General features: G+C 35.3%; 1 protein-coding gene across 1 annotated transcript in view; it reads left to right on the top strand.

Annotated features, from left to right (window-relative positions):
• Ten-m (teneurin transmembrane protein Ten-m) overlaps nucleotides 1–15,593 on the top strand; it is a 107,189-nt gene that overhangs the window by 17,754 nt on the left and 73,842 nt on the right. The window contains exons 5-6 of the mRNA XM_068226818.1: nucleotides 2,542–4,574; nucleotides 9,846–10,115. Of these exons, the coding sequence (XP_068082919.1) occupies nucleotides 2,542–4,574; nucleotides 9,846–10,115 (2,303 nt within the window). The remainder of the gene's footprint in view (nucleotides 1–2,541; nucleotides 4,575–9,845; nucleotides 10,116–15,593) is intronic.

Below are 15,593 nucleotides of genomic sequence, written 5' to 3'. Positions count from 1 at the left end.
ATAAAGTGATCATGAAGCTCGGTTGAAAAAATAAATATGATAGAAAGGAAGGTTGTTAAAGGAGGACTTGTAAGCATTACCATATGGCTGATAAGAGACACATGTGGGAGTTTAAAAAAAGTTGTTTTGATTGAAGGAAAATAGTAAACAAAATGTAAAGAGACTATGGGATATCTTTAATACAATTGTTGAGAAGTTTGAACACTGGTATGTACCCTTAAAGGCGGCAAGGAATGGTAAAGTCCCACTGTATTTTAACGGAGAAATAAAGGGTTTAAGAAAGTTATGCTGTGTATTGGTACTTTAAGGAAGAAACAGGTTCCAGGAAGGACGTCCCAGGTATCATAAATAAACAAGGGGAGTGTACATGTGAGAACTTACAGAAGGCAGAAAGTATATTGTTAGCATCATGCTAAGATAAAGGGATGTAAGGATAATTCTCAGGTAGAGGAGGTCACTAATACTAGCAAAGTACTGAAATTTACCTATGCTGATAAAGATATTTACAAGATACAAATGATGAAAATTTCATATTTAATATACAGGGTCTTTAGGCTATTTATGCTTGGCAGGGACTTTCTCGCTCGACCTTGGCCGCCAGTGACGGTTCAGTTGCCGGCTACTGCGCGTGCGTATGTACAGCAGAATACGGTGCTCAAAATCATTATCATGCATTTTACTCACCATGTTTACAGTTTATGCTCAAAAATCATTATCATGCATTTATCATGCATTTTACTCACCATTTTTTCAGTTTATGCTGAAAATGTTCCCCATGCGTTGCCAAACATAATCGGCATCTCCTAATGAAGTTTTCGGTTACTCTACCAAGTTCTTCAGCACTGATGGATGCAATTGCAGCTCTTATATTGTCTTTAAGTTCATCTAGTGTGTGAGGGTTGTTCCCATAAACTACATTTTTTTACATTCCCCACAAATAAAAATCACATGCCGTTAAATCTGGGCTAGGAGGGGGCCACAGATTTTTACTAATGATCCTCGTACCAAACAAGCTTCAGTAAGGAGATAACGACCTTTACGTCTATTTTTATTGTTTACTGAACCTGTACGTTTGAATCTCTTGGCCAGTTGTTTTATTGTCCAATTTATAGGAATGGGTCTCCCTGGAAATTTCACTTGAAACTTTTGTCTTGCCCTAGCGCATGATTTTCTGCACTTAATGTAAGTATTGTACAGATATACACATTCACGTAATGAATATTTCACACACATTACAGCACTATACACAATCGCAATAAAACACTATACAATACGACATACAGTATGCAGTAGCTTCATTGAACACCCTACTATCTCGGAGCTCAGCTCTCAGCTACTGCAGGAAGTGCTGGAAACCACGCGCGCCAGCAGCCGGTAGCGGCCAGTCATCGGCGGCCAAGGTCGAGCGAGAAAGTCTCTGCCAAGCATAAATAAAGACCCTGTATATAATATAGCTAGGATTGATCAGATTTCTGGGGATATACTAAAGGCAATGGGTTGGGATATAGTACCATATTTGAAGTACTTTATTACAAAGTATTTTCATGCTGGTAAATAAGGAACTATTTTTAGTGAAAGATAATTTGTTTGTTTGTTTGTTTGTTTGTTTGTTTGTTTGTTTGTTTGTTTGTTTGTTTGTTTGTTTGTTTGTTTGTTTGTTTGTTTGTTTGTAAAATTGAGTTCAGCAAAATTTGCAAATTTGCAATTTTTCAAGTCTTGTTATTGTTTAAAGCTGTAAACTCTGATACAGATATGTGGAGTAAATGTTATAACTGCATTTGAGAAAGTTCAGTGTACCACAAGTCATTCATGTCTTTGTTTCATTCTAAAGTACCAATATATTAATTACCGTAATTCATCCCAGCTATGATCGAAGCATTCAGCTATTGACCAGCCATTTCTCTTCATTAAGTACATTTTACAAGATAATTAATTGTTCCCAAACAAATGCTTGCCTTTTCCTCTATCTAAAGCCATAATTTTTTTTTATTTTTTACTGTGTCAAACGAAAATAATGAGCAAAGTGGAACTTTACAATACTGCAGTTACCAACATCAAAACATACCATCAGAAACCTTTTTCAAGCTTGTAAAATAATATTACTGTACTTAGGTTGATGCTTACCAGATGACTACACTGTGTCACATAGGCGAGTCAAGTTGACTGTTTGAATGGTGGACTTTGAACTGAGCATCATATTGTGTTTGTTTTAATATTAACTTACTTAAGTAAAAATAAATAAATTCAACATGTATGAAATAAAACAGTGTATATTACATGGATGAAAGTGTTTTAAATGTTTGTTTCAAAATTCAACTCATACCGGTGCATAAAACCTCAATTTAATTCATAGTAACGTAAATAACTATTACAAGCTTTTAACATGTTTCAGATGAGGAGAAATAGCTGGTCTGTAGTTGGAACAGAGTTCAGGAAAATAACACTAATCCTCTTGAAAAATGAAATTTCCTTCTTGAAAATATGACTGTTTTTTAAAATATGTCTGTATACAATTATAACAGTTATTTGTTTGTGTTTCAGCGGTAAATATCTTCAACTGGTCATATCAGAGTGCCAAAGCTTGTACTGTTCTTGTGGGGGAAAACACGGAAGTATTCCCCAAAGTAACAGCAGAAATGAACCGTACAACTACCAGAGTGCGGCCAACGGGAGGTAAATACCCGGTTGCTGATCCTGTGCCACCACTAGCTCCACTGCACCTTCGTTGGCGTAGAAATGTTAACCAGCATGACATGCCCCTTCCACACCTTAATGTTGTTGACTCTCGTGTCCACCATGGTGACGTAGATGTTGATGTCGTGCATGATGGAGACCTAACTCTTTCTGGTACTGTGCATGATGTTCTGAATGTGTCAGTCTCCAAATCAAAGGAGGATGGGAGTGGTAGGGGTCCTGAAGGAGTCCTCCCAGAATCTCAGCATGTTATTGTGTCTGTTCCGCTTAATGTGAGTGTTTCAAGCATTAGCTCTACCAAGGACATACATGGAAGAGAAGTAGAAGATGATCTCGGCAGTGGTTTTATACCAGTAGGGGACATTGAAGCGCACAGGGTTGTAGATAGTAGTGACATAGACCATGATTCAGTCCAGCACGATTATCCTGTCTTTTCATATGGCCAGGATGAAGTTGAAATTGTCAAACTAAACCATGAATCTGTGACTTTGAAGTCTGGAGTAGGTGTCCCTCAGCACACAAGCCCAGATGCAAACAGGTTAAATAATGAGGTCAAGGAAAATATTCCTTCACTTAATTTGTCACCAGTAAAAGATTTTGTAAATGAGGATGAAAATGAAGATCAGGAAGAAGAGGATAACAATACAGAAAAGTACCGGAAAGATGTAGGAGCGAAATCTATTATTACAACCACCACCTTAGTGCCTCCATACCAGACAGAAACAACGACCTTACAATATCAGGATGAATCTCAAAATGAATCCTCTGAAATTCATTCTTCATTGGAAAGACCAGCTAAAGTCAATGTGCCCGAGTCTTTCTCTTCTCTGTCTAATAAAATGCATGAAAATAGTTCTGTTCTTGTCCAGCATGGCCCTGAATTAACTTTCAATAAGAGTGATCCTAACAGCCATGTGAACAATGAAGTGCCTCCTAGTGTAGCTCCTGCCAATGCATCAGGCATGAAAGATACATTATTAACAGCTTTGCCAAAAGTGGAAGTGCTCTCACTTGCCTCGGAAGTGAATGGTTCATCCCGCCATGCCAAGCGAGTACTTGTGAATGTGACGATTGCCACAGAGAATGAAGGGGAGGGTAATGAAACTGATCCAGCATCTGCTTTGCACCAGCCTGTGTATGTGTTGTCAGTTTCAGTGCCTACTGATGGTGATGCTAGTAAGACAGCTGGTATCGACATCAGTCCTGCAGGCCAAAAGATAGCATCAGTTCTGATTGGTGTGAACGATACTCAGGTGATGCCAGATGCGAGACCAATTTCTAAAGAAATACCCTCAACAACTCTACCCCCACCCCCTCCTACCACACCCCCTCATTACATGTGGGGTGCTGTGTGTGAATGTTCTTGCCCATGTCTTGAAGAAGCTAACAATACAGACCAATCCAATGACCCTGAATATGATGATATGACTGATTCTGATTCTGATCTTCAGAATTCCTCAATAATACCTGGCAATTTTACAGCTAATTCCACCACTGAAGGAAACAGGACATCAGACATGATGGAGAAACTACTAGATGGAATAAATATTATAGAATATAAGACGATAGAACCCAATGTTACAAAAGAATTTTCTACGGTTCAAATGGAAAGGGATGTTACGACAGATATTCCAACACCTTCATCAGTAGGAGTAGAAAGTACAGAAGAGTTTACAACAGAAAACTCGACACCTTCTGAAGCTCCTTCAGTAGTGACTGAGCTGTCACAGCTTCCTGAACAATCTGTAACACCTACATCCACAGAAGAGGATGAAACTCTGACATCACCTTCGACAGATGTTTCCAGCAGTGTGAGCAGCAGTCCAGATTGCCCTGTGGTGACTCCTCCTCCACCGGTCATCTTGATTCTTGAAGGTGAGGTCTTATCTTGTAAAATGACAACAGTCCTTCATGTAGGATGACTTTAATCATAGGATGTTAGGAACATTATAAGTTCATAAATTACCTTACTCTTTTACCCCAAAACATAATAATACAGTAAAACAGACTGAAATGTTTTTCTTGACTCCCCTCCATTTGAGGCTGTCCATTGAATAAGCTAGTTAGGTGATGTTCTCAATATTTTGAACTGAGATGATGATGCAAATAAGGAAAGCAGAATATTTTTCAGCAGTGTTGGGAACACTGATTTGCAGTTGCCATTGAGACTCAGACTACAATGTTTATTTATTTAACTAAACCGTTAATAATAATAATAATAATAATAATAATAATAATAATAATAATAATAATAATAATAACGACTACGACAACAACAACAACAACAACAACAACAACAACATGGCCTCACCTACCATGTGCAAGAATTTTAATTTGACGTCATCTGACGTCTAGCTCGTCAATTTCAATGTTCCGTTTTACTCTAGGCCTACTAGTTGGTAGAGTAAACCAAATTTCTCTTGGGCGTCGATGGCTTAGTTTTATTGAATTTTGTTGGGTAAACACTAAACATGTCACCAGAGATCTTTTACATGCCAGCATCATATGACATGGAGTGTTGAATGGACTTCTTTCCGTCCTTCAAAGCTTTGACTACCTCTACCAGGTTTGAACCTGCTATCTTGGGATCTGAAGGCCAACCACTGGTCTACAGAGGAAGCTAACTAGACAGTTGTTTCCTGCATAAAAAGAAATGTAATTTTCGGTAGAAATCCTATAGAAATATTACATAGAAAGAATTGGCATAGTGACGATTAGGAAGAATGTGCAGTACTACCTGCTAAATTAATCCGTTACTCAGAATAAATAGCAATTTTTAATTTATGTTGATTGGTTTAATTATTCTTCCTCAAACTCTTGAGGTTTGCTAAAAATGACAAAGAATACCGATCAAATTGTATGTGACAGTAGCGACGATTGGGAATTAAAAGCGGGCGGTGGGGGGCACAAAAATGTATGGACAATAAAAAGATCCGGGTCCAAGGGATATAGCAGGGGGTGGAGAGGGGTGTGTAGACATCAAAAATTAAAACAAATTGCTATAAAATGGTTTTGGATGCTCTCTGAAGAATTTTGATAGAGGCGAAATGTTGGCAGTCTACCAACTTAAGTGCGGTGATAATCGTACTATACAATAAAACTTTCACCAAAGAACAATAGTTACGCATGTATTACAATTAAGTAGAAGTACACCGTGATTATACTATTAAAAAGTAATTTTATATTTGACTACACACTAACAAGGTAACAGATACTAGATAGAACTACACAGACACATTGAGTGAGATTGCCAGACTGACGAATGCGCGGCAAGTGTGCGATCTTGACAAAATATACCCCTGCTACCCTTCATCACAGAACATGCTACAAGTTGCTCTGTGGATCTCCGCTATTTGCTGTAGAATTCGGTTAGCCGCGACGAATGACATTTTGCATTTTGTGCGTGTTTCCGCTAAGTATTTTTCTTAATAATTGAATAAATTAAAGGAATGAATTAGCTGAAAAGGCAACATGGTTTATACACATTGTTTTTAAATAATTCCTAGTTTCAGGTGGTTAAAATGAAATAAAAATTTAATTTTTTCTCCATGAAGTGGGGGTGCGATTGCCCCCCCCCCCCCCCCCCAATTGCCACTACTGGTATGTGACAATGCTTTATGTACCTCTCTGGTATTCTAAGGTTGATAACATTTTTTGTATTCTTTACATGGAAGGGCTACTGTAAGTTACTTAAATTTGACCCATTCAATATCTGGATTTACAAGTAAGTGAAACTACAGAAAATAGACAGTGGATTTAACAATGGACATCACTCCACAAATGTTGTATTTGAATTCCAATAAATTTGACCTTTTATTACCAGCAATTATTCCAAACAAAAAGTTAAAAAGGCACCAAAAACTATTGTAGTTAATCAATATTGTTCTTTGAAAGTGTATAAGGCTGGGTTTGGAACAACACTGAAAGATTTCTGGCTCAGTCTGAATTCCAATAATTAATACAGTAACTAGTGGTACCAGTAACTAACTTAATGATTGAAATGGCCATAATTGTTGTTCATGTTTGTTCCTGTAAATTACTGTTTGCAGACTTCTTTGTATGGAGAAAATGTCACTATATGAAGGGTTGTTTATCATTATACATGAAAAATGCATATCAAGAAACTGTCATAATATGAAGTAGGAAAATAACTTTGAGTAAAAGCATGTTTAATTCTGCATGATTGTTGTAACAAGATTTCAATGGTCTTACAGTAGGTCTTTCTTGTTTGCTCTTCAAAGTAGAGCCTGCCTAGTTGGTGAAGGTTATCTACAGTAAAGTAGATTTTAACATTGCTTGTAGCATGCAGTAACTAATTAAAAACACATCTGTTTGTAATTAATTATCCCATCACATGTAGAACACCTTTCCCATGATACTCTTATTTTTAAGCAGTGCCTATAATACAAGCTTATAAAATATTTATGTTGATCTTCACCTCCTGACCTTTCAAGCATAAAACAATTTTCTAAAATGTTATCCTGTAAGTAAATAATACTGTACATCAATGATTAATAATTTGAAATGACAGTTCATTAATGGTAAAATATTTAATGCTTTGTAGTTATAATTCATAACAAACAAAGTAGGGTTTGATATTTCAGTTATAACAAAGTTTAAGACAAGATTACAAGAAGCCTAACCCAGGCATGAATAATAATTTTGCATCAGGTGCTTTCAGTTCAGATCATGTCTTTTGTACTGAGGTCACACTTTTTGCATTGTCACTTTTAAACAAAATACAGTATGCTGATACACTGACCGGTAACATATTAATGAAATTTTATTCTAATAATTCCTGTAGGCTGCAGATACACTGATTGTAATATTTATATTATTATATTTCAAGAAATAATCATTTTCATATAGTTTTAACAACTATGCAGCTTTTTTAATGCTATAGCTTATTTGAGATGTTAACTATTAATACCACATACTTGACAGATTATTTTGATATGCTTTGATCACAGTCACAATCAAGATAATTTTTTCCCCATTCTACTTACTTGTCATCTTAAAAAGAAATTGAACTCTTTGTAAATTTTTTACTAAGTGAAATTCCACTGCTGTGAAAAGTATCTGACTCATTTTGCTTCATATTATGTTTCATTTTAGTATTTTGTCCATGAAAATTTTCTGTATACAGCCCTTTGTAAACCACTCTAATAATTTCAAAACCTGATTGCATATGTGTTCAATACTTCATTACTTCTCATTGTTTGACATATACCGTAAGTCAAATGTATCCAAGAACTGAAATTCATTCCATTAGATACCTAAGTATAGACTTAAGGCCCAGTGGACTTTTAAATTCATAGTTAATACTCTCTGTCTAACCTGCAGGTTTCAGCTTGTACACACCTATGTAACTGGGCATACTTCTGATTCAGATCTATTATATGGCAATTTTTAGATACTAATCTAATGATTTAGTTGTTTTTCACAAACTGGAAAAAAGAAAGGATAGTCAACAGCATCACATATTTTGTCAAGATTGACTCAGCTGTGATGTGTTTGAATTAAGTTTAAAACTAACTTGCATTCTCTCTTCCCTAAAACTCAGGCCAGATTGACATACAAGACATACATAAAGTCAAAAATGTTTCAGACTTACCATACCAATTTACAGTGAGCATGTTCAAACATCTGACAAGGGACAATGTAGCCTCATCACTAAGCAGTAGATGATCAGTGGCACTCAGAATTAAAATTATTTTGTTCTTGGATCTATTGTGTATGAAATAGGTGATGAAATTTCTAAAAAAAAAAAAAAAAGAAAAAAAAAAGTTTAACGATTGAATGCCAAGAGAAATGGACTTTTTATCATTCTCATTTGTGTGGTGCTGGTCTTGGATGGCCCAAAATTGGAAATGATGTACATCTTGATGTTTTTCAGCACCTAGCATTACTTCATCTAGAGTATGGTGTTATGTTAATGCATCTACAGTTTATAAATTAATCATCCCAAAACAATGATAGCCCTTGGGTATAGAAGTACAACATATGATGATACAGAACTCAAAGGAAACAAAGACTTATTACTTTCAAAACTGAGACAGAATAGCCCTTGGAACCAGTTAAGTACACGGGTGTCCATATGACAATTTGTAGGGGAGGGGGGGGGCTATACCTGGGGGTATGTAGTATTTTTAACATTTTGGAAGATGGGGACTTGCATTCTGTGGTAAAATAACACACACGGTATCCCCTGCCTGTTGGTGGGGGGTGGTACTACCACTTCTATGTAATACCGACTTTTAAATCATTTTGTATGGGCGCCCTTAGTTAAGTATAATGTAGGTAAATAATGGTTTTATTTTCTGTTGACCATTTGGAAATCCTACCTGGTGTGAGGATTTGGTAACTCCTTTCTAGCCCATGAGGACATTCATCTGTTGATATTAGGCAAAAAACTGGCAGATATAGTGGACTATTCTCAACAAGACAATCATGGCAATGGTAAATTTTTTACTAATTGTTGGTAACATGATAATGCCACTCATCTGGGTAAAAGTGTACTGTCCAGATATTCACTTGTTGTTCATGGGTAAGCTGCTGTCATGCTATTTTGATTCCCTGTGTTATTCCTTCACAATCAACCCCTTTATGAAAAGGGTGGGATGGTTTAGAAGTAGAATGATATCTTACAGTAAAAGTCAAGGTAATCCATACATAACACAGAAAGTTACATCTGATTTGCCAACAATACTGTCTAGCGCAACACTCCCGAATTATGAAATCTTTTTTCTTGGATCATTTAGGAAAAATTGTAAATTACTTTTTATATCAATTTAACAGCAGTGGTATGGTTCACAAATATATATATTCAACAGATATTTGCTAAAGAAATAAATGTCGTGCTTCCTGGATACTCAAGAGTATTTCGGAGGAAAGTGGGAGGGAGGAAAATATTATACTGTATCATATATAAACTATTTCATTTTGATCTATGAAGACTAGACAATTGTCTATAAAACACAGACATACAAATTCTCAAATCTGTTTAAAAATTTGAAAAACATGAGATGTACTTGAGTAAACTTACATGATATTAACAAGAGCCATTATGTTAAAAAGAGGGTTTCTTTGTCAGGACAAGATAAAGTTATGAATACACTGAAATAATGAATTAATATTTTTCAGGTCCCAAGACATTTCCAGCAAGGTTATTTCCTCCTGATGGTACAACATTTTCACAAATTTCTCTGGGCCAGAAGTTATCCAAAGAGATTCCTCCTTATAGTTATTGGAATATGCAGTTTTATCAATCGGAAGCAGCATATGTCAAGTTTGATTACAGCATTCCACGAGGTGCCAGTATAGGGGTTTATGCTCGCCGTAACGCATTACCCACACATACGCAATACGACATCTTAGAAGTTCTCAGTGGTTTCAAGGTCCGCAGTAAAAGAGGTTCACATGTGAGTATTTAAGTTATGTTGAAGTTCACAATTTTAGAGATTCATGAAAGTTTGTGAATTAAATAAGAGTCAGCAGTGTAGAAAAGAGCTTATAAGAGAGGTAAGTTGCTAGAGAGAAGGAACAGTTGCTATGATGTTAAAGTATAGGCTGTGCAGAATCTTGCCAACATAGTAAGCATGTTGTATCTGTCCATACATTTGTTTTTTGTCACAATTTTGACAGGGTTGGTAGTATTATAAGATATTAGTATCATTCCATATTGACAATTTCCACTTTACAATAGATAAGCTTTAATTACTTCCTCCTATTCAATACACAGGGGGCAACTACTCAATAAATAACATCTGGACTTTATAAGATTTACATATTGACAGTTTCCACTAATTGAGTCACACAACACTGTGGGTACCTGGCCTTTGTTTCACATATCCTATGTTTACCAGCTTCTGTTGCCCTCCAGATCATATGCATAGTGACATATGAAGATGGACTGTTCCAACTTTATAAATGATTTCATCTTCATTATAAAGTGACATGAAAAGCTTTTAAGACATAGGGGTTTCCAACCTCACTATAACCTTGTTTGTTATAGATATATCGTGTTTTATCTGGATTTTTACATGCTCTTACACATTGTTTTTTGTGTTACTTATTCAACATTAATTCATGTAACTTTTAATGTATTTTCATTGAAGTTGGCTCAAAGATGAGCTGAAACATATTTGGCTAAAAATCATTCCATCAAAAGATTGATATACCGTAAAGTGGGGTAACTTCGGCCATACAGGGAAACTTCGGCCACTGACGAATAGCAACACTTATTTTCTCCTGCCTTCTATACTGGAAAAGATGAACCAATTGCAACAACTAAAATGCACACACAATAGAATGCTCTATCAACACTCGGTAGTCCAAATAACATTGGCAGGCTCATTGTTGAGTCAATCGATTTTTTTCTCAGCCCCGACTATTGTCTTGTCTGGTAACAACAGAAAACAAACTGTTCTCTAGCCCCAGCATTCAATTCTCCATTCCAGTGGTTTATGGGGTCAAAATGTAAGTTTGTCTGGTAACTGATCAACACAATTTTATACATTTTAATCAAATAGGTTTTTCAGGGAATAGTTTTGTGATAAAAGTTGTCCTCTTCCGGGGTAACTTCGGCCATGCCAAGAACGTACAGGAAAACATTACGCGGCCGCGGATATTGTAATTACCATCCCGTTTACTTCGAGAACGCTTTAGAAGACATTAATAAAGGCACAATAACAATAAACGGGGACGTTTATCCCGACACGGAGGGGAAAGACAGTTTCCATTTTCATTGATAAATAGACGGATATCAGTTGACATGGACGATACACATTTAAGAACTTGACGCTGGCCCAGATATTTTCTAATTTAGAAGACAGTGTATTATGAGAACAGTCTACAAGATTGCTTCTTTTCCGACCCCCTTTTCTCTCCATACAATTGGGCTTTATGATTTCCATACCTTTTATTTATTACATTTTGTACCATTACAAATATTTACGCAATGCAACATGTAATTTGTAATATCATACAATGCTTGTATGCTTAGGCTAAATAAAATAGTTTCTTCTTTTGGGAAAAAGTGAATTTGATCACTATACATCTTTTTCAGCATAAATCGTTTTAATTTGTTTGTGATTGTTGATACGGGGCGTTTTGCAGGTTTTTAAAAAAACATTCACGGTGGCCGAAGTAACACTACATCGAAGAAAACTTCATTTCTTGGACTATTTTTATGGCGACCGAAATTACCCCAAAACACGGGGTAACTCCGGCCACTCTTTCGATAATCATTATTCATTACTGAATTACGATGAGAATTATGTTCATATTTAAAAATGAAGAATAAACATGGCAGAATTTATATTATATTTTTCAGAAAATTAGAGGGAATATTTCACATTTTATTTTTAAAAATATACGAAAAAGTGGCCGAAGTTACTCCGTTTTACGGTATATATTGAATTGGAGGAAGTAATTAAAGCTTTTCTATTGCAAAGTGTTGATAGTATACACAATGTAAAGACAATGACTATTACTTTTTATTTTTATTTGTCATTTGATTTGGATTGAATAAACACAAAAACTATTAGGTAACTCATTTTTCATGAAACTTACCAGTATTAAAGTAGAGACATAAAGAATTTCCCTGCACTTGGTTTTTTATTACAATTCATTCAGTAGAAGTTGAGAAATAACATTTTTAACCTCAATAATGCCATCTCTCAGACAAAGAGAAGCAAACAATGACTCAGCAATTTTTCTGAGGGCCAGTGACATCATTTCCAGGTCCATTGTCAGGTTCTTGCTAACAATAGTGGTCTTCTTTGGTACTACTTTGCCTCCTGCTTGCTGAGTGCAATCCAAAGCCATCCGAAGTACCTTATTCCAGCTGTGAATGTGGAAGGTAATGTGTCTGACCCTTTCCCAGAGGCCCTGGTTCAATTCCCGATCCCGGACTGAGGACTCTGCCTCACAAGACAGTAAACCTGGTCAAGAAAGTTGAGCAATACAGTTGAAGAAATCATCACAATGACAGTGTGACACCCCAATATTTGTAGGTCATATGGCTGGGTAGCAAATCCAAACCATTAATGAGCTTAACAACAACAACAACAACAACAACAACAACAACAACAACAACAACAACAACAACAACAACAACAACAACAACAACAACAACAACAACAACAACAACAACAACAACAACAACAACAACAACAACAACAACAACAACAACAACAACAACAACAACAACAACAACAACAACAACAACAACAACAACAACAACAACAACAACAACAACAACAACAACAACAACAACAACAACAACAACAACAACAACAACAACAACAACAACAACAACAACAACAACAACAACAACAACAACAACAACAACAACAACAACAACAACAACAACAACAACAACAACAACAACAACAACAACAACAACAACAACAACAACAATTCCACGTCTGTAACATTTTCAGTTTTGAGATATAAGTATCCTCATAAAAATAATTCAATGCCTTTTTCATCCCCCATCCCCCATTAAGTTGATTCTCCCCCTCCCGCAAAAATGTGTGTTTCAAAATACCATGTTCCATGTCTGTAAGATGATAAGTTCTTGACATATACAGTAAATATACCGGTACTCATTTTAAAAATTCACCTACTTTTCAATTCTTTTAACCCCTTTAAGAGGATTTTCCAAAAACAAAAAAATATGTGTTTCTTTATTGTTAAAGAAAATTGCAAATATCAATTTTCATGTCTATAACAGCTTTAGCTTTTGAAATATGAGTAGCCTCCTACAAAGATTTCAACTTATTTTTCAATTCATTCCCGCCACTTCCCCCCCTCCCCCCAAGTGGACTTTCCATAAACAAAAGAATGCGTGTTTCTTTACTTTGAAAGAAGATTCTAAATACAAATTTTCATGTATGTAACATCTTCAGTTTTTGAGATACAAGTATACTCATAAAAATAATCCAATTCCTGTTCTCACCCCGACCCACTGTTAAGTTGACTTTTACCCGCAAAATGTGTTTATTTATTTTTAAAGGAGATTCCAAATACCAATTTTCACGTCTGTAACCTTCAATTTTTGAGATATAAGTATCTGCATACAAGGAATTCAATATTTTCACTTCCTTTCACACTCTCTGCTCAAGTCAGTTTTCCAAAAATAAAATATATGTGCTTCTTTATTTATAAAGGAGCTTCCAAATACCAATTATCACGACTGTAACATCTTCAGTTTGTGAAATACATTTTCCTCATAAAAAAAAAGGAAACTCCTTTTTCACTTCCCCACCCCCACCCCAAGTTGATTTTCCTCCAAAAATACATGTTTCTTTATGTTTAAAGGAGATTCCAGATACCAATTTTCATGTCTGTAACATTTTTTGTTTTTTATAGATATAAATATTCTCTCACACATAATTCAACTAATTTTTCAACTCTTTTACCCCCTTAAATATATTTTCCAAAAACAAAAGAATACATGTTTCTTTATTTTTAAAGGAGATTCCAAATACCAGTTAATATATCCGTAATATATGAAGTTTTTGAGATATAGATATGCTCATTTAAACAATTCACCCCCCTTTTCACCCCCTTGGTGACAGAACATCCAAAAATCCTCTCTTAGTGAGCACCTACATTCGATAATAAATGTATCTCCAAAATTTCATTTCTTTATGTCCAGTAGTTTTCACTCAGCCAGTCAGGACAAGTTATTTTCTATATATATTGTAACTTGTTAAAAGTAATTGTTTCTTGCTACTGTGCTAAGACATTATCTGAAAATCCCTAAAGTATAAAAACTCACCGAGGAATTGAGTCATTTACCCCCAGAAACTCTTTGTAAACCACATTTGTGGTCTTGCCTTTTGGGGCTAGGATGGCCATGCAACATACTGTCCATGTGAGAAACAAGTCGGAAAAAATGTTTCTTAATTTTTAAAGGAGATTCCAAATACCTACTTACATGTCTGTAACAACGTCGGTTTTTCAACCCCTTTATCAGTCTTTCCCCCACCTCCACCTAAGTGGATTTTCAAAAAAAAAAAAAAAAAAAATGTTTATTTATTTTTCAAGGAGATTCAAATACTGATTTTCACATCTGTAACATCTTCAGTTTTTGAGATATAGGTATCCTCATAAGAAATAATTCAATGTTTTTTTTTTTCACTTTTTTTACCCCTGTTAATTGATTTTTCCAAAAACGAAAAGGAAATACTTTCTTATATTTTCAAAGGTCTTTCAGAATATCAAGTTTCACATCTGTAACATGTTATGTTTTTAAGATATAAAGTAGATATACCAGCACTCATTTTACAAATTCACCTGCTTTTTCAGTTCTTTTCACCCCCTTAGGCCTAAGTGGATTTTCCAAAAACAAAAAAAGTATGTGTTTCTTTACTTTTAAAGGAGATCACAAATACCAGTTTTCACGTCTGTAACATCTTCAGTTTTTGATATATAAGAATCCTCATTAAAAAATTCAACTTCTTTTTCACTCCCTCCCACCCTCACTCTCCCAAATAAGTGTGTGTTACTTTGTTTTTAAATGAGATTTCAAATACCAATTTTCACGCCTGCAACATCTTAAATTTTTGAGATACAAGTACCCTCATAAAAAGAATTAAACTCCTTTCTTCAGTACCTCCCTCCTCCCCCTTATTAAGTTGATTTCCTCCAAAAAAAAAAAAATGTGTTTTTCTTTATTTATAAAGGAGCTCCCAATTACTAATTATCACGACTCTGACATCTTTGGTTTTTGAGATATATGTATCCTCTTAAAAAAAGTCAGCTTCTTTTTCACCCCCCAGTAAGTTGATTTCCCCCTTCCCTTTTCCATTAATGAAGCATGTGGCCAAATAAGGGTACCGTATATATTGCAATTTTACCCATTTTGAGTATTTGGCAGAGTAAAGGTC

Source organism: Anabrus simplex, chromosome 3 (genome assembly GCF_040414725.1).
Source record: "Anabrus simplex isolate iqAnaSimp1 chromosome 3, ASM4041472v1, whole genome shotgun sequence".
In the NCBI taxonomy this organism is placed as follows: domain Eukaryota; kingdom Metazoa; phylum Arthropoda; class Insecta; order Orthoptera; family Tettigoniidae; genus Anabrus; species Anabrus simplex.
Note: the sequence above shows the minus strand (reverse complement) of the source record. Positions and strands in the feature narration are given on the sequence as shown.